General features: G+C 40.6%; 1 protein-coding gene across 2 annotated transcripts in view; it reads right to left on the bottom strand.

The window, feature by feature from the left end:
- The window catches only part of GABRG3 (gamma-aminobutyric acid type A receptor subunit gamma3), a 517,692-nt gene that overhangs the window by 466,437 nt on the left and 25,186 nt on the right, over positions 1-26,069 (bottom strand). For both annotated transcript variants that reach the window (XM_074965596.1, XM_074965586.1), the window contains exon 3: positions 22,974-23,041. In XM_074965596.1, the coding sequence (XP_074821697.1) occupies positions 22,974-23,041 (68 nt within the window). The remainder of the gene's footprint in view (positions 1-22,973; positions 23,042-26,069) is intronic.

Here is a 26,069-nt window from a genome sequence, read left to right as displayed (position 1 = left end):
AACCAGCAGGATCTTATTAAAGGGAAAAAGGCAAAATACCACATTTATTGTGAATACAGAAAGAATCATAGTAAGCAGTTAGTTACAGCTATAACATTCCATTCAATCTCATATTTATTCACACAGTCATTCATACACACACACACACACAGGTTCTGCAAAGTTGTTATCATAGTTACCAGCCTTAGAGTTGCTCATGCCAAGCCACTGGCCAGGTGGCCTGGACATGAGGAGGGAGCAGGGCCTTGTCAGATGCTCATCTGATGCTCCTGGAAGTTGGTTTGCAGAATCAGACCCCAAAGTTCTCACTTTTTAGAGTCTATTTTTATAGGAATTTCTTCCTATGCCAGTCTATGGGAATTGCTTCATCATGCTGTTGCTGAATCAATCAGCAGATAGCACATTCCTGACGGCTCCAAGAAGTTATCTTGTTCTTTGGTTCTCCCATCCTTGAGGCTGTTGGGTGGATTCCAGTCTGCCCTCCGGGGGTCCTCTGGTTATTTCCACTTGACGCCTTCTTCAGCCGATGGACACTGGATTCTTAGGCTGGCACCTCCCGGATCATTCAGTTATTATCCACACCAAGCATCCATCCACATACATCCTCTATCTCTATTTTAATCACAATTGTTAATACAACAAAAGGGCGGGGAGTCTCTGGGTGCTGTTTCTGTTGTTAGAGTATTGCTTTGAGTCTCTCTCTCTGTGAATTGCTTTGAGAACAGACTCTGTCTTAGGATGTACTAACACAATTAGCAGCTTGCAAGTTTCACACACAGAGGGAGAGAAACAGTACCAAAAACCAAGAGACCTCTTAATTAGTAATACCCTGGAATTTAAACTATGGGGAATCAAACTCATTTGTGATTTTAATACAGAACTTCTTTAATATGAACCAACAAACTCACTATGAAACCAAAACACCCATTAACCAAAGATTGCACTGCCACCACAGACTTGCCCTCAGAAATACCAACACAACCTTTCAAACAAAATCAAAGATGACCTAAAACCACAACTTCTTTTAGAGAGAAAAAAAATTAGGGAGGGGGGAAAAAAAAGAATAGAACACACCTGCTGGAATTCAGCCTGAGCCATCAGCCCTTTGTCACAACTACAAATAAGATGCACCCTACCTCCAAGCTGAAGGAGGCCTGTCATTTATAGTTAACCCATGCAAAGCCTTCAGAGAAAGCAGCCTCTGGCAGATGCAGGGTGTAACAGGTTGGATCACAGAAACCCCCTTGGGAAATGCCACCTGATGTGCCAAGACTACCTCTGAGCCAGTTTTTCCTGGCAGCCTGGGACTTCAGAACCCTGCCTGGTTGTGCCAGACACGCTAGCCTGCTACAAACACAGACCCAGGTCTGAACAACGTCTCCCAATAACTTCAGGCTTAACTGAAGACAGCTTAAGAAGTGTTCCTGTCTCTAACACTCAGATGCCCAGCTCCCAATGGGGTCCAACCCCCAAATAAATCAGTTTTACCCTGTATAAAGCTCATACAGGATGAACTTGTAAATTGTTCACCCTCTAACACGGATAGAGATATGCACAGCTGTTTCCTCCCCCCCCCCCCCGGTATTAATATATACTCTGGGTTAATTAATAAGTAAAAAGTGATTTTATTAAATAAAAAGTAGGATTTAAGTGGTTCCAAGTGATAACAGACAGAACAAAGTGAATTACCAAGCAAAATAAAACATGCAAGTCTAAACCTAATACAGTAAGAAAATGATTACAGATGTTCCAGTAAGCTTCTTTTACAGACTAGTCTCCTTCTAGTCTGGGTCCAGAAATCACTCACCCCTGTGGTTACTGTCCTTTGTTCCAGGTTCTTTCAGGTATCCTTTGGGAGTGGAAAGGCTCTCTCTTGAGCCAGCTGAAGACAAAATGGAGGGGTCTCCCAAGGCTTTATACAGTTTCTCCTTGTGGGTCTAAAACCCCCTCCCTCCCCCTGTGTAGAATCCCCTCTACAAGATGGAGTTTTGGAGTCACATGGGCAAGTCACATGTCCATGCATGACTTAGTTCTATACAGGAATGTTCAGATATGGATTTGTGTCTATCAAGGTCCATTGTTTGCCAAGTACTTTCATTTACTTGAATAACCCCCTCACATTATGTTGATCAAGTTTGCCTTAGGTGCTTTCTACAGCAAACACACACTTTAAATACAAGCATAGAGCCAACTTTATATAAAAATGGTACAAGAACATAACCTTTGCAAAGATGTGTTACATGGCATATCTAACATAAAACATATTCCAGTTATGTCATAGTTACATTCATAAGCATATTTCTATAACACATTATGGGGTGCAACATCACACAGGGTTTTGGTTTTTAACTTGTAGCTTTTGTGTTTTAGCACGCAATCAACCACTGCAGGATGGTGTTAGGATATAGATATTCAGGCCTGTCTGCAAAGGCCTGTACTTTAAGAATTTAGGTGTATTCTTATCACTTGGCTAGTTAGAGGTATAAAAGAAAGAATCAAAATCACTGTCTGCCAGTGTAAGGTCCTTCTCTTACTCTCTTACTGTGACAGTCTGAGGCCCTGTTCTTAGGCTAAGGCCTTTGGCTAAGCGACAGAGGCAGCCATAAGCTGGGAAGCGACCGGTCACATCCTCACATTCCAAAGTAGTCACATTGAAAGAAGGTGCTATTGGGCAGTTAGGCACTATCAGGACAGGATTGTATTCCTATCACCTCCAGAGAAAGGGAAGTGCCTAGAAGATGTAAAAGCAAATTGAGGTTGATAGTTTTCTGTCTGGTAAGAACTCACTTATCAATAGACACAGCTGGGAAACTCTTATGTCTTTATAGATGTAGTTGTGAAATCCTCACTTCTGTATTGTTTTGTCATTATAGTTCCCACTTTGCTATTGTTTATTGGCATGGTCTGTCTGGTTCTGTGATTGTTTCTGTCTGCTGTATAATTAATTTTGCTGGGTGTAAACTAATTAAGGTGGTGGGATATAATTGGTTAGCTAATCATGTTACAATATGTTAGGATTGGTTAGTTAAATTTCAGTAGAATGATTGGTTAAGGTATAGCTAAGAATATTACTATATAAATTAGGGGCAAACAGGAAGTAAGTTGGGATTCGAAAATAAGGAAAAAGGAACTTGTATTTAAGCTTGCTGGAAATTCACCCCAATAAACATCGAATTGTTTGCACCTTCGGACTTCGGGTATTGTTGCTCTCTGTTCATGCGAGAAGGACCAGGGAAGTGGGAGAGTGAAGGAATAAGCTCTCTAACAGATGGCTGCCATTGGAATAAGATAAGTTAAACTGCCTCTTGAGATTGACAGATTTTGATTAGTCACAGAAGTGACATGAAAAAATGTAGATTAACAATATAATGAGCAGGTTTGAGCTGGCAAGGGTGCAGGTTGATACATTTGCTGACACTAAAACCTTTGCCCAGAAGCAGTAAGAGCTTGGCTCTAGTCATTGTTTTCTGTGAAATTAATACAAAGTTTGCCATCTCTGAAGACTATTTCCTGCTTTTAGAATAAACTGAATTTGTACACTTATAGCCACCTAAATCAAGAAAATGTTCTGTTCTCCATGATCTGCCAACAAACCAGAAAAAAAAAATCAGCAAGAAGACTCGTTAGAGATCCACTAACTCTGCACTAACGAAGCGTGACCTAGTTTAGGGCCCCAGACCTCCTCCTGGTGGAGATGGATACTGAGATTTTATTTGGAGGTGTAAATTGCAATAAGAGGTCTGACTCAGGCTTGTGGGCTTGGGCTGCTGGGCTAAAAATTGCAATGTAGACATTAGGTCTTACGCTGGGGTCTTGGGCCCAGCCTCCCCTACCAACCACCCTCTTATGGTGAGCACAAAAGCCCTCCTCCAGACTACCCTGTGGGGAAACCTGGAGACGGTAAAAAACCTGCAAGCTCCACAGCTGGCACTGAACGTCCACAGGAGTCAAACACACTGATGGTCCTCCTCTTCCCCCCCCAACCCCCCCTTTGGGACTCTATTACCCCAGAGAGGAATATGGCTAATTGATAACATGACCAGAGGGTCAGGCTGACACCCACAAAAAGTCTCATCCTGTGGTGCTCTGCCAATGGCCAGTGAGACGTTTGGGTGAGTAGAGACCTACTAGGTCTCTCTAACCACTAGAGAACACCGCTAGTGAGAATCAGTCATAGACTCCCCAAAGAAGAAACATCACAAAACGAAGATGAACACAAGCATTTCTGAAAGACTGAACACTGCTTACATGTGAAGAAAGAGACCCTGTAAGGCTATGTGTCACAGTGCCACCTGGTGACTCCCACCATCACAGCAACAATGTGCACTAAAAAGGTCATTTTTTTCTTTGAAAGACATTCATGTAAATCAACACTTCATTGGCCAGCCTGGGGATGAATAATTGCATTATTGAAAGCAGAGGATTTCATCTCAGCAAAGACAGGATTCTAACCCTTATCTAAATTGAGCTTCATGGAGGACGAGCTTAATCTTTTCAGCTGTGGGAGGTGGAAGGTGCTGAAATGAGGGCAGACAGTAGTCTTCGGTTGTGTGGGTTTGCAAGCGTATGCTGTGCCAACTGGAAGCCTCTATTTTCTATCCCTGGAGAGCACAATGAGAGTTGCTCACTAATGCCAATTTGCTTGTAAGAAGATGTGCACATAAAGATACAGTAAAAAGGAAAATGAGGGAAAGCCCAGAATGTCATGAATATAAACAACTAAAGGGCTTTTCCAACCAATTATTTTTCAAACCATGCAAAAGGACTAACAGAATCATCTAGCTATTTGTTTGCCTGTGACAGGCAGTTTCATGAAAATCTAATCATGCTAAACTACATTTTTTACAGGGGTTAGGAAATTAGTTGAAAGTGATTTTTTCAAAGTTTTCCTTTAGATATTCGGTGTTTTCCCCTGACAGGGGAACTCCCTCCACACTGTAAATGCCGACACCTTTAAAGTAACCAAGATTTTCTGCATGAAAACAAAAGTCCAAATTGTTTTGTAGTTGTCAAGAAAAAATATCCCTCTGAGGATTCTAAGCAGTAGAAAGAGCTGACATGATGTCCAATGTGGGTTTTTTGGGGAGGAGGCTACTGTGATGCTCCCCCCGGGGTACCCAGGGTTGTGAGGCAACTCACCGCCACCTGCCCTTAGTGTGAAGCAGTCTTGCCTGTGTCTTTTGTAGCTCAGCTCCCTGAAACCAACAGCCTCCAGCATCACAAGCTCGTCAAGCCTCCACGGACCTCGCTTTCTCTGTGCACGTTAGTGATAGGCACACACCATCCCTCAAGGCCTCAGAGTGCTCCCTGAAGTGCCCAGCTCTTAACCACTACACACCAAAATTACCAGGTTTGCTGGCCAAGGGACCACTATGCACAGCTTGAATGCTACAGCTCAAGTTCAGGTCCTGGATACCATATCACTAAGATACAGTTAGAATGAAACCAAGCACAAGGTTCTTACCGAAAGTAAGTTTTAAGAGATAGCAAGTAAGGACAATGATGGAAACAGAAATGGGGACATAAAAAGTGTAACATTCTTCCTAGAATCTAAGCTACTTTAACGACCTAAAGCCTTCTCTAAAGTAGTTTCTCACCTAAAGTAATCGCCCAGCATCTCCAGCCAACCTGGCTAGAATCCCTCTTTCATGAATGCAAAAACCACTGTCCTTTTTTACTCCTTGGTGAATGATAAAGGTGTTCTTTAACCTTCTCCTTATATCCCTTGGTAATGGGGGTACTCACCTCCTGAGCATCTACTATGGGCTGGATGTGGTACTGTAGTCTTTTTCCTCACACCCTGGCATCCTTTGCAGGCTGCCAGCTGACCCTGGTGGGTCTTCCATGACTTGGTCCTCTGGCCAAGTCAAACTCTAAATGAACAGGGCAGTAACAAGTCCAATAAGTCAACCGTCCCATTGGTCTTGCTAGGGTCTTCAGCATCACCTCTAGGCCCTTAAATTCAGCCCTTTGTTCAGGCTTTCAAATAAGCCGTCCCCTTCTTGGGGTTTATGCCACAGTGGCTGGTGGGGGAACCTGGCCACCCACTACTCTGGTCCAACCCAAAGATCCTATAAACAGCTGCTACACACTTCTCAATTTCAGTTCATTGTTGCTGCTTCCCTGCACCCCTTCCTAATGGACCCCTTTTAGTTCCACCCTTACCTCAGGGTTAAGTTTCTTAGGCTCTCTCTCTCCCCCCTCCCGCCCCCCCAACCTAGCATAACCAAATGCAGCCAGGACCAAACTCTGGCTGTGCCTCAACCACCTGTGGCCAGAGAGGAGCTCCCTGCCTTTCCCCTCTGGTTCCAGCCAGGAACTGATCTAAGCCAAGCCTCCACAGCTCCTTTTATCTGAGCCTGCTGGGCTTTGACAGGCCTCATGGAAGAAATCACTCCCACCTTCACTGCTTCTCTCCTGTCACTTCACTGGTTCCTGGGGGCACAGTGTAGTAGGGCTGCAGAGCCTCCTGCAGGAACCCACAAAGTCAAAGTACACCCCATCACAACCCACACTGCCAAAATCCACTTTGTCCCCAGGGTCAGGATATTCCCTGGTGTGCTGACTTCATGTTGCCTTCACAAGCTCATATTAACTTTTCCTACAAATAGAGCTTCCTTTGTGCTAACTTACATTTACATGTGAACTGAGGCAGACAGGGGAATATACCTTCTTTGTCTGGCAGAAACCCTGTCTGTCAACCCTGCTTTGATTCAGGACTTTAAAACATATTTCCCAATATATATAAAAAACCTCCTTACATAGGGTCAGTACATACATTTCACAATGCTATTAATTAAAGTCATTTTTAAATGGCTTTCATTTAAGATGTCATCTGACACTCTCTGTAGATAAGGAATATGAAAGCAGTGTGCTAGGTGTGGTGAGTTTGTCAGTCCTCAGAGGAGTTGCTATTATAGAACATTGAACCCTTTGCCAGTTGGCTCTGAGGGGTTCTTAGGTATAAGAGAGGGGAGGTTTATAGTTTTTCCACAAAAAGGGACATATAAAGTATAGTATTCTAATCAGGATGCATTGTAATAGTCAAAACTGATGGGAGGGAATTCCCCAGTTAATTTTTGAATATCAGCTGTGAGACAAATGTAGTTTTTTGGGGTTTTTTTTTTAAAGTGTTTTTAATTCGTATCTTGCTTGTTTGGGTATAAAGGGATCTGTGTATTTTGAGACAAGTAGTATTACTGCATTTTTTCCAATACAGTAAACAAACATGTTATGCAATGGATAGATTCTGTAGACATTTCATGTGATCTCATGAATGAGAAGTGCTGGAAAGAAGTTGGGCTACATTTGAGTAGTTGAGAGCACCATTAAATGCGCATGGTCAGAACACCTACTAAAGCTAACCTAACTCTTTCTTATGGCTTGAATTGGTGCAGAAATGCAGTCCCCTTCACCACAGTCAAGATCTGTCAGTTCACCAAAGACCTCTCTAATAGACTTCATTGAGAGGTCTTGGGCGAGTGTGGGTTTCAGCATCAGGCCCATTAGTAGAAAGCAGATCATGTTATTAGGAGTGCAGGGCCAGATCTTCAGCTGGTGTAAAATGAGCATAGCTCCACTGTCTTCTTTCAGAACTCGTATGTCAGAATACCAGAACAAGTGACATTTGAACAGGAATAGACTAGAATCCACTGTGTAACCCTTTACTATTATTACTCATTATGTGTTACACAGGGAGTATGCTCAGCACTCTATATATTACATAGTAGATTTTTAATCTGTAGCTCTTAATCCACCTTACAAATGTGGTTAACTAAGTATTACTCTCCCTTTACAGACGAGGTAGCTGATGCACAGAGAAGTTAAGTGACTTGCTAAAGGCCATGCAGTAGTCTGATGTGGATTCACTGCATTAACTCCCTAGCTTGCTTCTTATCCAGAAAACTCAATGTTTCCTTCAGTGCTTTGCTCTTAAATTTTGTAAAGATCTAGGTATGTATAGATGAACATTACAAAAAAAGAGGTTTTATTAATAGCCATGATGTATCTTAGCTAATGGATGAAAAAAGGCATAGTATGCTCGTCTGGCAAAAGAAAAGCTACTGTATAAATAATATTGTTTTACATCCTTCTGTAGGAATTTATAATCCAGGAACATTTCCATTAAATCAAATGTTTATTAGGTAATGCTTTGTATCATCAAATGCATCCGATGAAGTGAGCTGTAGCTCAGGAAAGCTTATGCTCAAATAAATTGGTTAGTCTCTAAGGTGCCACAAGTACTCCTTTTCTTTTTATTATTTACTGTCATCCTGACCTTATCTTTTAGGAGGGGTCAGTGTGTTCCTGTTATCCATGGGGAATGTTTTTGTACCATCCTTAATATCAAAATATTTTGGTACTGCTTGATATCTGGATGGGTTTGCCTGAGTACTCACTGCCTAGCCCTTCTTAGGAATGTGTATTTCTGCAATGTTAGCCCTGTTCTAGCCAGTTTCTATAAGCAGGTCCTCACAGCTTGTCTTTACTTTATATCTGTAAAGCTTTAACAACTACTTTAGCCCAGACCTCAGGCCTCATACCAGGCTGCTAATAGAAGGGCTTAAGTCTCAGGCTCTCTTCCTACTACATCACTAATACCGTTTCCTTGAGGCCAGGTCTACACTTGTAAAGTTTTGATGTTATATTTATACTGGCATGATGCTCCTAGCATGGACTCAGTTTATTCCAGCAAAACTGAACTTTGGAGTGGTATAGCTTATTCCAGGGGCCCTGAGCAAAATAAGCTAAACCTGCAAAAAGTAGAGTTTTGCCAGTATAGCTGCCTCTGTATTAGGGCTTTTGCAAAAATAACAAAACACCAAGCACTGCCTAACTAATGTAGACCTGGCCTAAATTGAAGAACAGTCTCCTTAATTGGACTATTTGTCCAGTGCATGATAGTCCTGTTTAATCACAAAATAGATTGATTTCTAAAAAGTCTAAGAAAAAAAACAGATCATGTGAGCAGTGAAAATTCTGAAGATTATTTTCCTGAAATGTTTCATTACCTCACCAGTTTACCTGTTTAGTCTTGCTACAGCTGTCAAATGCTTATTGTTTAACTTTTCTGTTTTGGTTCGGCTGCTCCCAAGATATGTCTAGTTTCTTTAGTGAGACCTCAGAGTTTCTACATTTGTTTTGGCTTTCCTTCTCTTCTTATTGTTCTGACAGAACTGTCCTGATGGCAAAGAAATAATCAGCCATATTTACACAAATACAGTGTCATAAACCAGAGGATTAGGGAACATATTGCAGAGAAAATAATGAAGATAGACTTAGCAACTTTCAGGTTTGCTCAACCAGAAAGTTCTTATCTATTCCTTTACTCTGTATAGAGGTCGGCCAAAAAAGTCATTAACATTGTATGAAAGAGAAGACAAAGTGATGACACTTCAATTTAGGAACAATTACAAAGGAGCATTTAGGACAAATCTTTAGGAAAGAGCCAGATTCTCAGCTGGTGTAAATCAGCATGGTTCCATTGAAGTCAATAGAGCTATGTCAATTTTCACCGGCTAAACATCTGGGTCCAAAGTTTACCTTCACAGTGGAATGAACAGTAATACGAGTACAGTCGATACTGTAAGTATCTCAGACAGTGGTCAGACTCATTGTTGCCCTCTACCTCACGCAGTCATTTACACCAGCGTGAATGCTGATCATTCCTTTCCAGTTTAGTAGCATTTTATATCTCCTCCCCTCTCCTGGCAGTGGTATAAATGAACACACAAGGTGAAGACAATGGGGAATATGACTAGAGTGACCAGATGTCCCAATTTTATAGGGACAGCCTTGATTTTTGGGTCGCTCCTATATAAGCCCCTATTACCCCCTACCCCCATTCCAATTTTTCACATTTGGTCACCCTAAATATGACTGATTTTTGTTTTTGTTTTTAATTGCTTATCTTTCAGTATGGAATGTTTTAGGAAAAATGTCTCAAAATGTATCCATGGCATAATTCTATTAACTTCCTTGGAAATTCATGTGGCCTTTTATGGATAATACTCTTTTTTAAACATTGCATTAGGTATATGCATAAGTTCTGAGCAAAGCCAAAATCACCTACTGTACCCTACTTGGGTACTGCACCCTAGCTGAGTCACAAATAAAAAATGATTGAGTGGACTGAATTTATTCTACATTGTTGGGACTGATTTTAAACTAACACTGAAAGGAAAGACATAAGCTACAGTATTCTGACCAAACAATATAGCTTGATGGCTCATCTCAGTTTCTAATGAACTAATGTTTGCATAATGCATGAAGCCCAATTTAGGGAAATTGAAACTACTTTGCCTTAAAGATGGCCAGATGTTTAGCAAGCATGTGATCAAATGACAATTTCATCCAGAGAAATGAAGACCAAGACTGAAGCCAATTAGCAATGCAGGAGGAAAACTTTCATTTCCATTTGCAGTTCAGAAGACCTGCTGATAGCTCAGTGCTCTCTGTTCCAGGCGTCAAAAGCAATAAAATTAAATGACTGACATTGTTAGACAGAGATGTTTGATTACCCTTTGAGTTTGCTGGATAAGAAGCAAGCTAGAGAATTTATTGGCCTCAGTCACCCTCCATAGACTGGGATTGCAAAAGATTAATACTTTATTACATGACAGAGGTCAGTATCCATTGACTCTACCAGCTACTGTTACAGGAATGGTGGATTAATTTAAGAGTGAAATTCTGATGTAACCATCAGAGCCAGTGAAGTCTGGAACCCTGGAAGTTCCTCCTTTGTTTGTAGTCTCAGTTACTCACTACCTAACTAAAGGGGGGAAAGTCACTTAGTCGTCTTGTGCCTCAATCCATCTGTAGAAGAGCTACCCTGGAAACCACAGTTGGAGACTTAAGGTTTTCTAGGTAAAAAGAGCTACTCTAAGGGAGTTGGCTGCCTAGGCCTTTCAACACTAGTGAAAAATCCCACCCTCTCTGCAAAATTTGCAGAGTGACTCCGAAGATGCAACCTCACGGCATTCGTCTGAGGGAGACTTCCCTGGCTAAACGGGGTTCTTTCAGACAATGAGGGCCTTAGTCTGAGGTCTGAGTTTAAGAACGTGAAAACGAGGAAGGTCTCACAGGCATAATGTGAATCCTGCCACTAGCTAATTACATGAGTGAGGGTATGGCCACTATTTGGAGACCAACATCCAGTAGCAAATTTTTAACAGCTACACAATGGGAAAGGTAAACCCTGAGTGTCTGTGAAATAGCCCAGGTGGATTGTAAGTGGTGATCACATCTAAGATTCACTAGATCACAGTTACTGACAGAGATTGAAGGTAGAGACAGCAGGTTTTTAAATACTTCATATAGACCTTGCCCAGCCCAGCATGTCAGCTGTGTGAATAGCCAAATAGAAGTGTGAGAATGATTAACAGCAGTATGACTTTGCATCATAAGTATCTAATGATTTAACTTATAAAAATAGGATTAGAAGGTTACAGAGATCCCTGCTTTTCTCTAAAGAGAGAGTGAAGTAAAGCTCTGAAAACTAAACAGCCACCCCAGTTGAATTTTAAGAGCATTTCATGACAAGGGAAGGGACGAGGAAGTGTACCTCAAAGGCATGTAACTTTTCTCCTGCCTATACAACTGCTATAAATAGGCTCAATACTTAGCAACAATTGAGTCAAGTCCTCCCCCTTTTAAGATCTAGAGTCAAAGGTGAATAGCAGTCTCAATGTTGGGAAGCACCTGAACGGAAGTATCAGACTGACTGTACATTTAGCTTAGCATATTAGAAGCATGCTGTGTCACGGGGAGCAAGGGGGAAAAAAAAAAATCAAGGCTGCTTTTTCAGGCTGCCATGGGAATAGTCTCCTCCCCATCAGAGGCAGGGCAGGTCACTAAGATTTCCAGCAGGTTGTCCATCAGACAGTTCATATCAGGAGCCCTCTCTTTACATCTGTCAGATTTTGCTTTTTCAGAGATGTGAACATTTCACCATAGATGCTTATAGTTTGCAAGAGATTTTATTCTATTGGTGGAGGAAGCCTCTAAATTCTGCTCCATTATAATGCGAGGGTGGTTTATCCAAAATCATTTAGATTCATGCCAAACCTCGTGGGCGAAATTGCCCATTCCCACAGAAATACCATGGAAATCTAATGGAAACTCCACAAAGGTCTACCCTCACCAGCTACCCTCTAGTCTCAAGTCAGGTAGAAAGGGTTTCAAATGTTATAACAAGGCAAGGAGACAGAGGGATCCAGCAGAGACCTAGGTTTTGTGGGGAGGCCAGGGGATCCAGGATATACTAGTATTATATGCAGCAGAACTGCTTCTACCTTCAAAGTCTAGTCAGAAGAAAGAAGCCACTCAAATAGATGGGGACAGGCAGGTCTAGCAGCTCCAGAATTGGCAGCAGCAAGAGGAAAATGGCCCTTTGAAAACATACAATTTCCAGGTTCTTTATCAGCAACTTTCATAGTCTGGAAGGCTCCTCTCCAAATCTGAGGAAGTAATAAATAACTGTAATGCTCATTTATAATGATACACGTCTGACTTTTAGCGAAAGCATGGTGGAGTCTGTATGTCAATGTCTTTGCAGAAATGGAAATCCCCGATATTCTGTAGATTTTTAAGCTTGCAGGGACAAAGCATTCGTTATATTCCTTAATTCAATAGAATCACCCAGGAGAACTGGTTGATTTGTACCAGAATAACACTGACTGAGCACTTGTGACTCAAGGGACACTGTGTTAACTAAAAGTTTGAAGTATGAATGAAATAGTTCTTCCAGTTTTGATATGGAGCTATGAGAGACTAAATGAAAAGTTGCCTGATTAGGTGGGTGACATTCTGTCATACAGAAAGTATGAAGAGCACCCAGATCCTCGGAGTTTGATTTCATTTGAGGTCGATAAGAAAAATGAAGAGTATTGTTTTGATTTTTTTGAGTAGCTGGTAAATGGAACTGACTCCCCTACCAACAGAACATACTATAAAAAACAGAATATTCTGTTATTCATTTGAAGGTTTGGGACCATATTCTACTCAAGTGTTCCATCAATTGCACTGTTGTAAACCCAGAGGGACTCTATTGACTCCATTAGAGTTACTTTAGATTTAAGTTGGTGTGACCAACACTAGACAATGGTGTTAATAGTTTAATTGCCAAATATTGTTAAGGAGGATTGTTACCAAACTACTAGCCTCCATTGTAATGTAACGGAAGTCCACTACTGAATGGTCTTATACCCAAAAAGCTTGAATATGAACACCTAAAATGTGCAGTGCATCCAATAATCAAGGTTCTTTTTTTTGAACACACTGGGAAAGCTTGATGCAAGATGTAAAACAAATTTGAGGAGTTTGTGGACAGCCAGGAATCAAAGTGATCTAGGCAAGGAGACTCAGAATTTACCCAATGGAAAAAGCACAGTAGCATAACACACCATGCAGCAATTTTTATCATATAGTTTTCTCAGTTAAGGAAATGATCCACAAGCTGTAGGTGAGAGGAGAGAGAGTGGATTTAATTGGCATTCACTAGATGAGAAGGACACAAACCCTTTCTTGTTCTTACACAGACATTGCTTAAGTATGAAGAAACTAACATTTGATCCTGATTCTACCTCAGTTATTTCTGTAGTGCCCATGTCTGTTGAGATTGTGCAGTCTGTGGGTTCTTTTAATTGTGTGTCATTAAAAGTTATTTATGCAAAACTAAGCAATTGAACACACATTTGACTTTTTTCAAAAACAGGAGTACTTGTGGCACCTTAGAGTCTAACAAATTCATTAGAGCATAAGCTTTCATGAGTTACAGCTCACTTCATCGGATGTCTAGAATGGAACATATAGTAAGAAGATTTTACACACACACACACACACACACACACTCAGAAAGGTGGAAGTTGCCATACAAACTGTAAGAGGCTAATTTATTAAGGTGAGCTATTATCAGCAGGCAGAAAAAAAAACATTTGTAGTGATAATCAAGATGGCCCATTTAGACAGTTGACAAGAAGGTGTGAGGATACCTAACGTGGGGAAACAGATTCAATATGTGTAATGCCCCAGCCACTCCCAGTCTCTATTCAAACCCAAGTTAATGGTATCTAGTTTGCATATTAATTCAAGCTCAGCAGTTTCTCGTTGGAGTCTGTTTTTTGAAGCTTTTCTGTTGCAAAATTGCCACCTTTAAGTCTGTTACTTAGGAACCAGAGAGGTTGAAGTGTTCTCCTACTGGTTTTTGAATGTTATGATTCCTGATGTCAGACTTGTGTCCATTTATTGTTTTGCATAGAGATTGTCCATTTTGGCCAATGTACATGGCAGAGGCATTGTTGGGACATGATGGCATATATCACATTGGTAAATGTGCAGGTGAATGAGCCCGTGATGGCGTGGCTGTGATTAGGTCCTATGATGGTGTCACTTGAATAAATATATGGACAGAGTTGGCATTGGGCTTTGCTGCAAGGATAGGTTCCTGGGTTAGTGTTTGTGTGTGGTTGCTGGAGAGTATTTGCTTCAGGCTGGGGGGCCATCTGTAAGCGAGGACTGGTCTGTCTCCCAAGATCTGTGAGAGTGAGGGATCATTTTTCAGGATAGGTTGTAAATCTTTGATGATGCGTTGGAGAGGTTTTAGCTGGGGGCTGAAGGTGATGGCTAGTGGTGTTCTGTTTTCTTTGTTGGGCCTGTCCTGTAGTAGGTGACTTCTGGGTACTCTGTTTTTCACTTCAGCAGGGGGGTAGTGTAGTTGTAAGAAGGCTTGATAGTGTTGTAGTAGCCAGGCAAGGTACTAACAAACTTCAACTGAACTTTAAAAAATAAAGTGGAAACCTCTTTTCCAAGCTGCTGCTGCACCCTCAGTAGCTCTCCCTCAGCCTCTTCAACTCCTCCTTCCTGTCCGACTCCCAACAGCCAGTGCTTCCAATTCTAATAATTACAAGCAACATCTAAACACCACAGATAGATATTTGACTTTCTGCATTTAACAAAAGAATCAGATAAAGAAGGTTTGACAGCTAGGAGATGGGTCCAGTCCATGACCTCAGGATCAAACCCTAGAACATGTGGGCTAGACCATGACCCAGCAAAATGCTTAGGGATATACCAAGCATCTTCATCCCATTAAACTCAGTAGGGCTACTCATTTAAAATTAAACACAGACTTACAATGTTTTGCTGGACTGAGGTCCAGAACAGAAGCTTGAAAATTTGATGAACTATACATCAAGTTTAAGAACAAGCCCTCCAGCATTTTTCATGATCTGAATTCATTAAGTAAAACCAACCAACCAGTCTCCCCCCACCCCTCCCCCTGCCCCCGTAGTTATTGTGCAGGGAGGAAACTGAGGGAAACATCTGCAGAGGAAATGACACTCCAAGCTGCAGGATAATGACTGACAGCGCAGTTCTGCTGTAGAAGTTGTATCTAAAAGAAGCTGTGATAGACAGATTCCTGTAACATCCTGAACCAACCTTATGGAATTAAAATGAATTTTAGTGAATTAAGGTTAATACCTTTGGGGTACATTGCATTAAAAACACAATTATGCTTGTGGCATTGTATGCACTCTCTAGGAGGAGGGGAATGCTTATGTACTTTGAAGCCAACCCCTGGTGAGGTTTGCATGTACTATTTCAAAGTGGATTCTCCAGGGACCAAGAGACAAAGGATTTTTGGATAAATAGCCTGGTTTTAAACTGGATCAGTACCTTCTTCCTGATCCAGCAAATGGACAGTACCTGTAGTCCCTGGAGGGACCCATTTCTTAGAGCAGTTTTCGAAAAAACTGGCCCTGCCAGAATCCATGTTAGGGTTGAGGTGAATTCTGTTAAGCTTATTAACATGTTTAGGTTTCAGAGTAGCAGCCGTGTTAGTCTGTATCTGCTAAAAGAACAGGAGTACTTGTGGCACCTTAGAGACTAACAAATTTATTAGAGCATAAGCTTTCATGAGCTACACCCCACTTCAGATGCATAGAATGGAACATATAGTAAGATATATAGGTTTAGGTTCTTTTAATATGTTTTCTCTGATTTAGACCTGTTAATCATTTCTGAAGAGAAAGCAAGCAGGTGTCCACGGGTAACCTGTCTGTGCTGGGAATAACAGTGAAGGCAGGGAACTGTGAAGTCTGTAATTACACCAGTCTGAAGGGGGAGAGACAGGTTTCCATCCAGAAAGACAGTAGCTGGAAGCCTAAGAACAGTTGCCCTGGCTGGACCACTGAGGGGAAAATACAGGTGCAGTTGCTCTGCACTATGATAGATGATAAAGAAATTGTGTAATATATTTAAAAAACCTCAGTAGAGGTGTGGGGTGGAATACAGCTGTAATTGCAATTTTATTTGACAAGTGGTTTGCCTTAGTACATTACATTGGGCAGATGATGTTTCCATAGTTGCAAATGCTTCAATGGTATATTTACTTTGAGTAAACAGGTGTAGAGACTAAACATGCAATTAGAAGTTCAGACTTCATTACAAGCCACAGATAGTATTTGAGAGGTAAGTGTATTTTCAGACATCTTTAAAAAAATACCTAGGGTGTCTGGAGAAGAAAAGTGAGCATGTGGGGACTTTGAAATTGCAGTTCAAAGAAGTCTATCAATACATTAAAGGGCATACGTGTGTAAAGGATTGGCTTTTTTCTATAACACTGAACTGTGAACAAAGAGGAAATAGAGCATACATAAAAATATGAGGAAGCAGACTAGACAGTGGACAAAGAAGATGGTGATAAAGTCCAAAAGAACACTACATACATTTTCAAATTGTATGAGAATAAATGTGAGCATTTATCCAAAGGATAAGCGATCACTATGAATAGATAAGTATAGGTTCCTCACATTCTCAAACACTCTTTTTTACATGCAGCTGCACTGAAATAAGATTTTGGGCACTACGGCCACAGAGAGGTAGAGCTACAGTCTTTTCTCATCTCGGACTGTGACCTCATCCAATCTCAGATGCTAACCAAAATTAGGCATGTCCATTCTGTGTATACAGACCTGATTTGGTTTTATAGGGATTGAGTTGCCTATAGGGTAGTATTGTGTTTCTTTCTGCCTTACTGAGCTTCTTGAAGAGGAAGATGTTGGGGAACAACAAATACATTCAAGTATGTTTCCTGAATTATGTCCCAACGTCAATTTTCTCTGTTTCTAAATCAGGCACAAGTCTAGGTCATATCTGCAGAAAATGCACTGTGTGGTGCCCCGTTAAGCTTTAACATGTATAAAGCAGCTTATGACCCTATGCTAGGGGTAGGCTATTGTGTCACGGTCCAAATTTCTTGCTCAAGCTACCGTAAAGGTCTAGACTCCAAAGACTATAAAAATATGTAAATAAAAAGATTTCAGGGTCCACTCAAAAGCATCTGGCAGTCTGGATTTTGCCCTATGGTCTGCCTATTGACTATACCTGCCCTATGCGGTTACTGAAAAGAATGGGACTTGATGCTCAGGAAATCCATGCATCTGCATAATTTTTAAAATGTAGCACTAAAACTGACCAAATATTTTAAGGTATTAAAATTGTGATCTGGAATTTGAAAACTATACTTTGAAACATCGAAGAAAAAAATTAACAGGAATGGTCCAACTCCTGAATGTTAATGAAAGTTAGCTTGCTTCACTGGGGGGGGGGTCTTCTAAACTCTTTTTATTAAGACATAGCAATGCTCTTAAACAGTAAAAGTTGAATAAGTTCCTGTGAGACATCAATACCACATCTCGTAAGTCAGAATCTCTAATGACATTTCATTGTGAAGTGGCCAGTGATAGGTTTCTGTAACTTCTGTATAAAAAGATAGGATAAAGTTAAGGGATATAATAATCACTTGGAAAGTTCTAATGTGGTTTTACATTAAATGCCTTGTGGCAGTTCCTTAGGCAGCCAGCTGATACATATTTTAATGATCACAGTTCATGTTCCATTTTTTCCCCAGTATGACATTTATAAAATTGACTATTTTTAAAAAATGCTGCCCTAAAGATTTTAGATAGGTGTGGAGATTCTACATTTCAAAGTGCTTTTGTGTAGCACTGGTTACTTCTGTCACTTTACATAACCCTTCTACTGCTGGAAAAATTCTCTTTTGAAGCCACCTGGACAAACTTCCTGCATCACTCTATTAGATTGATTTTCCATCTATCTTCAACTCCTGTTTTGACTGCTCAGTAATTCCTCTGCTATTTAATATTAGCTCTGTCCAGATTGCACCTCAAGGATCCCTCTTGCTGAGGGCCCCTGGACACAGATCCCACTGCCTTCATAGAACGGGGGAAGTCACCTCTATGGCACTGACTCAGGTCTGATAGGACCCTCTGTAGGGCCAATGATCTGCAAGTGGAAAGGTGGTCATGATCCCCTCCATGAGGGCTCCACTCACTACAGCTTGACATTGTAGTAACCCCCGAGTGGAACCTCTTCCTTTGTAGTTTTAAGAGCAGGAGACAGGTCCAAGACCAGGTGTTAACAGAGGCACTCTTTTTATATGGTCCATATTTTATATATTACACAGACATCTGTATCTATAAAATAGAAGCCATGTTGACAGACCCATGGGAGAATAGCTGGGGATTAGTAGACAAACAGAAGGACTTGGCCTGTAGCTGACCCACAAAAACTATTTAGAGAGGATACTGCTGCTCTTGGCACTAGTCTGGAGCAACCTTACAGTCAGGAGAGCACAAGGACTGCAGTAGTGTGCTATACTGATTTCCTCCTGTGCGAGGGCACAAAGAAAGGGAAGGCTACCTTCCCAACCCTGCACTCTCAGACAAGGCTAATCACTATTTGGCTCCTAACTATGCCTGTTTTCAGCCACAATACATCAATCTTGCTTACTATTTAAATGACTGTCATGGGAGCTGCTTTTTGGCTGTATTGCATGCAGATGCAATTAATACAGTAGACTACTCAAACTGCAGCCCAAAATGGAAGGTTAGCTACTGGCCCAGTTTAATACCATACCAGTTAGACTTAGGGTGACCAGAGGGCAAGTGTGAAAAATTGGGACTGGGGTGGGGGAGGGTAATAGGTGCCTATATAAGAAAAAGCCCCCCATAATCAGGACTGTCCCTATAAAATTGAGACCTCTGGTCACCCTAGTTAGACTTCCTGCAGAAGAAAGTCCTTGAACATTTTCAGAACTGGATAGGATTGAGATTGGTTACTCAAGTTCCACTAGAGAGAAACTACCACCCAGGAGTTTGGGGGCACCTATCAGACCACTAATTACATAGTTAACCCCTACCCATTCCAAGCCTACCTAGATGGTTTATAACTCATATCAAAGGGGTAATATATAAAAATGGATCTTGCTGGTTGGTTTTTCATGCTTACACTGAGAAAGTAGTGCCAAAAATGCAGGATTGCAGTCAGAAATATTTTAAAGCTTCAACTTTATTAGTTCATGTTATGGGCAGAAAATTTAGATAGAATGCTTTTGTTTAGTTCCCAAACTCTAATCCATGCTCTGTGGGCAGAGAAGGACTAGCCCCATTTTAATGGCAGTAGAGCCAGAGGGATGATCACCCCTCATGAAGATTTAAGAAAGGAGCACAGCCTGGAGCTGTCTTACCTTTTCACCATGGCCCCTTCCATTGTGGGTATCCTCAGATACTTTAATGGAGATCCTGGGGCCAGCTGGGGAAGCATTGGTAGTGCAGTGAATGAAGGGTTGGGCTGCTGGGGGCACAAAGCCTCCATGCATATTGCCCTGACCTCCTGACACATCCAGGTATGTCTCTGGGTATCTTCCAGAGTCGGAGGACAAACTTTCCCCCCAGGAAAGATTCCTTAAGGGGATCCCTGGTGAGATTTCCTCCCTTTCAAATATTTAATAGGACTCCAGCCCTGGGCTGAGTAGATTCACTTTCCTATAATGGATGCGGTATCCAAGTTCAATTCATTTCATACTGTCTGTAGTAGTCATCTTTCATCAGTGGTTTCCTCATTATTTCTCCATGTGAGGGAAAAAGGAATTAGCATTTATATTTGTCAAGGTTCCTTCCCCACTTTGAACTCTAGGGTACAAATGTGGGGACCTGCATGAAAACCTCCTAAGCTTACTTTTACCAGCTTAGGTTAAAAAACTTCCCCAAGGTACAAACTATGTTACCCTTTGCCCTTGGTTTTCCACTGCCACCAAACGTTTCTCTGGGTTCCTGAGAAAGCGTTGTTTGGAAACATCTTTCCTCCCAACCCTTGCACCCTACTTCTTGGGGAAGGTTTGGTAAAAATCCTCACCAATTTGCATAGGTGACCACAGACCCAAGCCCTTGGATCTTAGAACAATGAAAAAAGCATTCAGTTCTTGAAAAGAAACGTTTTAATAGAAGAAACAGTAAAAAGAAAAAGGATCACCTCTGTAAGATCAGGATGGTAAATACCTTACAGGGTAATTAGATTCAAAACAGAATCCCTCTAGGCAAAACCTTAGGTTACAAAAAGACAGACAGGAATATTCATTCTATTCAGCACAACTTATTTTCTCAGCCATTTAAAGAAAACAGAATCTAACGCATATCTAGCTTACTTACTAAGTTCTAAGACTCCATTCCTGTTCTGTCCCTGGCAAAAGCCTCACTCAGACAGACAGACCCTTTGATGTTCTCCCTCTTCCCAGCTTTTGAAAGTATCTTGTCTCCTCATTGGTCATTTTGGTCAGGTGCCAGTGAGGTTATCCTAGTTTCTTAACCCTTTACTGGTGAAAGGGTTTTTTCCTCTGGCCAGGAGGGATTTAAAGGTGGTTAGCCTTCCCTTTATATTTATGACAATATTAATGTTTGATCATAAGCAGGATAAAGGTATGTACTTCTAACAAAACTTGATCTACAGAATTTGCTCAAATATTCAATTGAACAACTATTGCTCAGATTGCTTTCTAATTTAAGGAAGAGGGTTTTACCCCCTAGATTTTATCTACAGGATTAAATCACAGCTGAAACTTGAGATATACATGAGTGGTGTTTGAGCTCTAAGAGAGCAATATACAATTTAACCTCAGAGTGGTGCAGGTTAAATAAAAAGCAACTAAGAGCTATGGTTGGAAGAGAAAGCCGGTTAACTCCTTTCCACCACCTGTTGGTGAGCTCATGCTTGAGATACTGAAGCAGATGGAATCTAGGATACTGGGCTAGATGGACCATTGATATGACCCAGGATAGAATATAAAAACATAAGAATGGCTAAGTGCCTACCTATGGCTTTAGAACACTAACTTTAGGCACCCAAGTTTTATATTTTTGGCTTTCATCTCACTCACTGACCACAGTAAAATTTTCTATTGATAACTGAGAAATTGACTTAAAGTACTGCTGGCTCACTTGAAGTGGGTTTTCTCATCCCCTTAGCTTGGACAGTTCCTATAAAATGTAATTAATCCATCTGCATCTTCAGCAGCTCAGAGCAGGATTTACAAGCCAGTTCAAGGAACAAGGAAGAAGAACTAGATAAACCTTCCTAACCTAATAGGTCAGTAGGTACCTTCTCTCATTCCTCTTGTGCAGGGCACACACACAAGATATACTGTAGTAATGTGAGCCAGAGGAATGCATGCAGAAGAGATCCTCCTGTAGATACATCCCTCTGAATTGTAGTTGGAGGGTAAGATAATTACCAATTTAAGAACAACACAGATGCCTCTATTGTTTCACATTCTGTGCTTCAACTGAAGAAATATAACTAAATGTTTCACACTCACAGAATGTGACACTATGAGATGTTCCCAGTACTGATTATTTGTTCCATCTTAACTTGCCAAATCTCCCATTTGCACTGAGTGTCCCGTGTTAATGTATATTTTAAAAAATCCAAACAAGTCATTGAAAAAAGGCATTGGCATTCAAACTCAGAACAATGGTTTCAAAACTCAGCCCTCCCCCCCCCACCAAGTAAGCTAGAAGAATTACACTTATTGTTTAATATTTATATTACAGTTGCGCCCCCCAGAGTGCTCATTGGCTAGGTTTTGAGCATACGATGGCATTCCAAGTGTCTGCCCTGAAGAAAGTAGGAGATTAGACTTGAGCAGATCAAAATATTAGCCAATCCTCCCCCCTCCCCCCCACCCATTCCTGAACCACATTAGCACAAATGTCATCCTTCCACACAATGGAGAGTGTTTGGAATCCATGAATTGAAGCTGAAAGTTGTGCACGCAAAAGCAATCCAAGCCTACATAACTATGTCAACATCAAGATAAAGAAACAATTTATAGCATGTATTTGTCACTGCAAAAACTGAGCTCTTTCCTGTATGTTAAGCTATCTGTTAACAGTGAGCTAAAAGAGAGTTTTATTTCTATGATTAGGTCCAGCATAAACCAGTGGTATCAGACACATCAGTGTCTCACATGCCTTCTGACAGTTCTGCATCCCTTGGCTCATGCCCACAGTACAACTAAAGATGACCTTTTCCCGCTAAAGCTCAAGGGGAAAACTGAAGGACACTATTCTCATTGATTTATAGTACAACACTGGAGATCTGATAAACTCATGTAAACGCACTGATATAGTTAATACTGATTTTGATCCAGAGTTAACCCAACACTTATAAAGCCAAATCTTACATATATATTTCTGTACAGGGACATATTGTCAATACCTGGCTTATTTTTAGATGAACATAGAAATTTTTCTATGTAAAAATCAATTTTAATTTCCTGTATTCCTAAATGATATTTAAGCACCACTTGCAACATTTCCCTGAAAATGGCTTGTTCCATATGTGTCTTTCTGATCATAATTTTATCATTCAATATATAACAACATTTTATGCCAGGCAGCACTTCGCATGATACTGCCGAGTTGGTTTATTTCTCCCAGGAATGACAAAAGAATTGTCTGAAAAGTAGAACTATATCTGCTGATATATTTCTCACTGCTCTCAATCAAAACATCTTAACCTAGTGACATTTCTCTTTCCCCCCCTGCCCCTTCAAAACCAAGTATTGATGCCAAGACAAGCAGTCTAGATAAAATCATTGTTAACAAGACACTTACCATATTTATTGATGACACTGGGCCAATGCTGTTGACATAAATGTCAACATCAATAACTGTTGGTTTCACTGTGGAAGAAAACAAAAGGCAGCATTTAATACTACCCTGTGGAGGACACAGCTCATCATGTTAAACTTTTTCATAATTACAGATACCAGTCTTTGGTTAAAACCAAAAAACGACAAACAGCTGATACATTTTGAAGAGCTGGCAAGATTCCTTTCTATTATGCTTGGTGCATATGTACTCCCTGCTGTAAATTATAGCCTCCATCACTTTCTCTTTATGATCTCTGTTTATCTCAGTACCAGCATGGAAAACAGACTTTGTGGTTACACAGTGGCCCAGATTCAGAAACTAGGCTACAAGCCATCCAAACCGATTCAACTTACAATTTCTTCCAGTCCCCTCCTCGCATAAACTACACCACCTTCCCCCATGTGCTTGGCTACCCCAAGAAACTACTTCTAGACTTGTCTTTTCTACACAAGAAAGTTGCACTAGTTTAACTTAAAAAATAGCTAAGCACTTTTAAAGCCTCATTTATTGTTTGCATTCTACATGCAAGGTAATACTACATATTATCTACATTCTAGACAATACTTAATCCTGCCTTGAGTGCAGGGGACTGGACTAGATGACCTCTTGAGGTCCCTTCCAGTCCTACACTTTATGATTTTATGCCTACAATGGGCTAAATTCAGAAATGTGGTCTAAGGTAGGATCCCTTAGAGACAGTAATTATCCTACAACTGGTGTCTGAATTGATGTAACTTGCATGCTGAGGAGATAGAAGGTGTAAGTTAAAGTAGGATGGGAACAACCCACTTAAAGTAGCCCTTCCTTACTTAAAGCTTAGCTTCTAGCCATGTAGCCTATATCAGCACTGATGCTCTTAGTCATCAGCAGAGTGAGGTAAGTAATAGCTTTAAGGTGGCCTGCTAATGAACCAAATCACATCTCAGTTTAGCCCCCTGAGTCTGAGGGAGCCTAAGACCTTGTTTACATGAGAGCTGCACCAGCCTACCTAAATGTGATTTTAAACCAGTGTAAAAGGCTATGTGGACAATCTTATTTGGGTTTAAATCAGGCTTATTTTGAGTCAGTCAATTATGAATCAGTCAAATCTAAACAAAAAAGGGGGCAGGATTGCTCTGGCTGAACAAAATCAGTTTAAATTGATTTTTTTAAGTTGTGCTTATTTCAGTACTTAAGCAACAGCCAATTCCTGTTTGGTCAATCACAAATACAATAAACTTGTAAAAACAGAAGTTTCTATGAAAATACAAAAGTAACATTAAAATGATCAGAAATAGAAACCCAAAGACAATAATCCCTGTCTAAAATCCATAAAGTAGTTATACTGTTAGAAAAGTGTGGTATGAGGCAGTTTGGGTTATTTAAGGTCATGAATTTTATCACCATAAGTCAATTCTTTAGGCAAAATTTAAATCCTGCCTACAGCAATCAAAAGGAAATCTGAACTCAGTTGAATGCACACAACTGATGTAACGTAACTAATTGTACCTAGCTGATAACAAAATAGGAGTCTAACTGCTCCTAGCAAGGAGGCTGGCTTCAAACTGCAATAATAGGTAGAACTGTAGAAAGCTACAATTGACATAATTTAGGTAAGGATTGGAAGTAGCAGGGAAGCACAAGCAGTTTTATTTAGATATTACATGTGGGCAATAAGACCCTGACACTGCAAAGACATATCTACACACAACATTACACACCGAGTAGTTCCACTGAAGTCTGTGGAACTAGTCAAAGTGCATGCAAGTCTCTGTAGGATTGGGGACTAAATGATCATGCATTGTTTTGAATCCACTTTTAGTTACACTGTATAAATATGCTATAATTTACTGAATTAACTGAGTCAAAATCTGCTGGTATAAAAGGCCCATTTAAACCAGTGGAGAATGTGGCCTTCTACGTTTCATGAATGCTCCAGATGGTTTATAAACAGAAGAGAATTAAGAAGACTGCTGATGTCATATCAGTGACAGTCAGGGTCCAGACTCAGATTTCCCCATAAAACCCCCTAATTACAAATTAAAAAAGGAGCCTGCTAAACTATTACATCTCCTAGTTTAGGGGAAGATAGGATGCTTCCGGGAACGAGATTGTATCTTCTGCCACTACCATGCAAAACAAGTGCCACATGTTTCTACAAATGTTAGGAGAAATGCAATTGGTTCTGCTGTTAAAAAGCATGGCTTCTGTAGAGCCTGGATGCCTCATGGTTAGAAATGTTCATAAAAAACCCCACAGGTGCAGATTTTTAGATTTGTTACGGTAAGAGTTTAACTCCGGGATACCCAACGCCTTCTGAAATGGAAGGTTCTAGGATTATTGCACTAAAAAAAGTGTATGCTGTTAGGAAAAAGCCAGCTGGGTCTCAACTGTTTGTACATACAATGCCTACAAAAATTCTCCCAAGACTCATTTTCAAAACTAAATTGAGTTTAATGGAGAGGAGAGAGTTACATTAGCAATTATTTCAGTAAACTTATTCCCTTCTGGCTGCACCACGTGTTCACAGATGCACATCTTAATGGATTGATTTTGTCTTGTCTAGAGCTGTTGAGCTGCTGATGGAGCCTTCTTTCTTGTCTTAAAAGATAATCAGACCTCACAGACCTTGAGCAAGCAACCAACATTTTCATACCACACTAAAAACAGACAGTAAGATTACAGATGGGTACCCCACCTCTTCAGAACAGTTGTCAGAGGAATCAGACCGAAATAGTTCTAAAGAGCTTTCAAAAAACTTAGGGAAATTCCCGACAGAACCACAAGTATATCATATGCAGACGTGTGATTAAAAGTTGTCAAGAGATATATCAGCGTTCTCAAATGAAGGTTTTTGACACATTGTTTATTCTAGCAGTTACTTTTGCTAAGACAACACAAATGAGTCCAAATTACAGCAGTGTAATACTGACAAAGTACTGCCATACTATAGTATTTAGGGTTATTTAATGGCTTAACATATGTATTTTTTACTTTTCAAACATCCTGGCGTTAAAGGGAATTTATAAAGCTGATCAAAATATCTGCAAAATTAAGGTTATGTCAGGAAAGTACCAA

Source organism: Natator depressus, chromosome 1, assembly GCF_965152275.1.
Source record: "Natator depressus isolate rNatDep1 chromosome 1, rNatDep2.hap1, whole genome shotgun sequence".
NCBI lineage: Eukaryota > Metazoa > Chordata > Testudines > Cheloniidae > Natator > Natator depressus.
The sequence above is the reverse complement of the archived record's forward strand: the minus strand, read 5'-3'. Positions and strand labels throughout refer to the sequence as shown.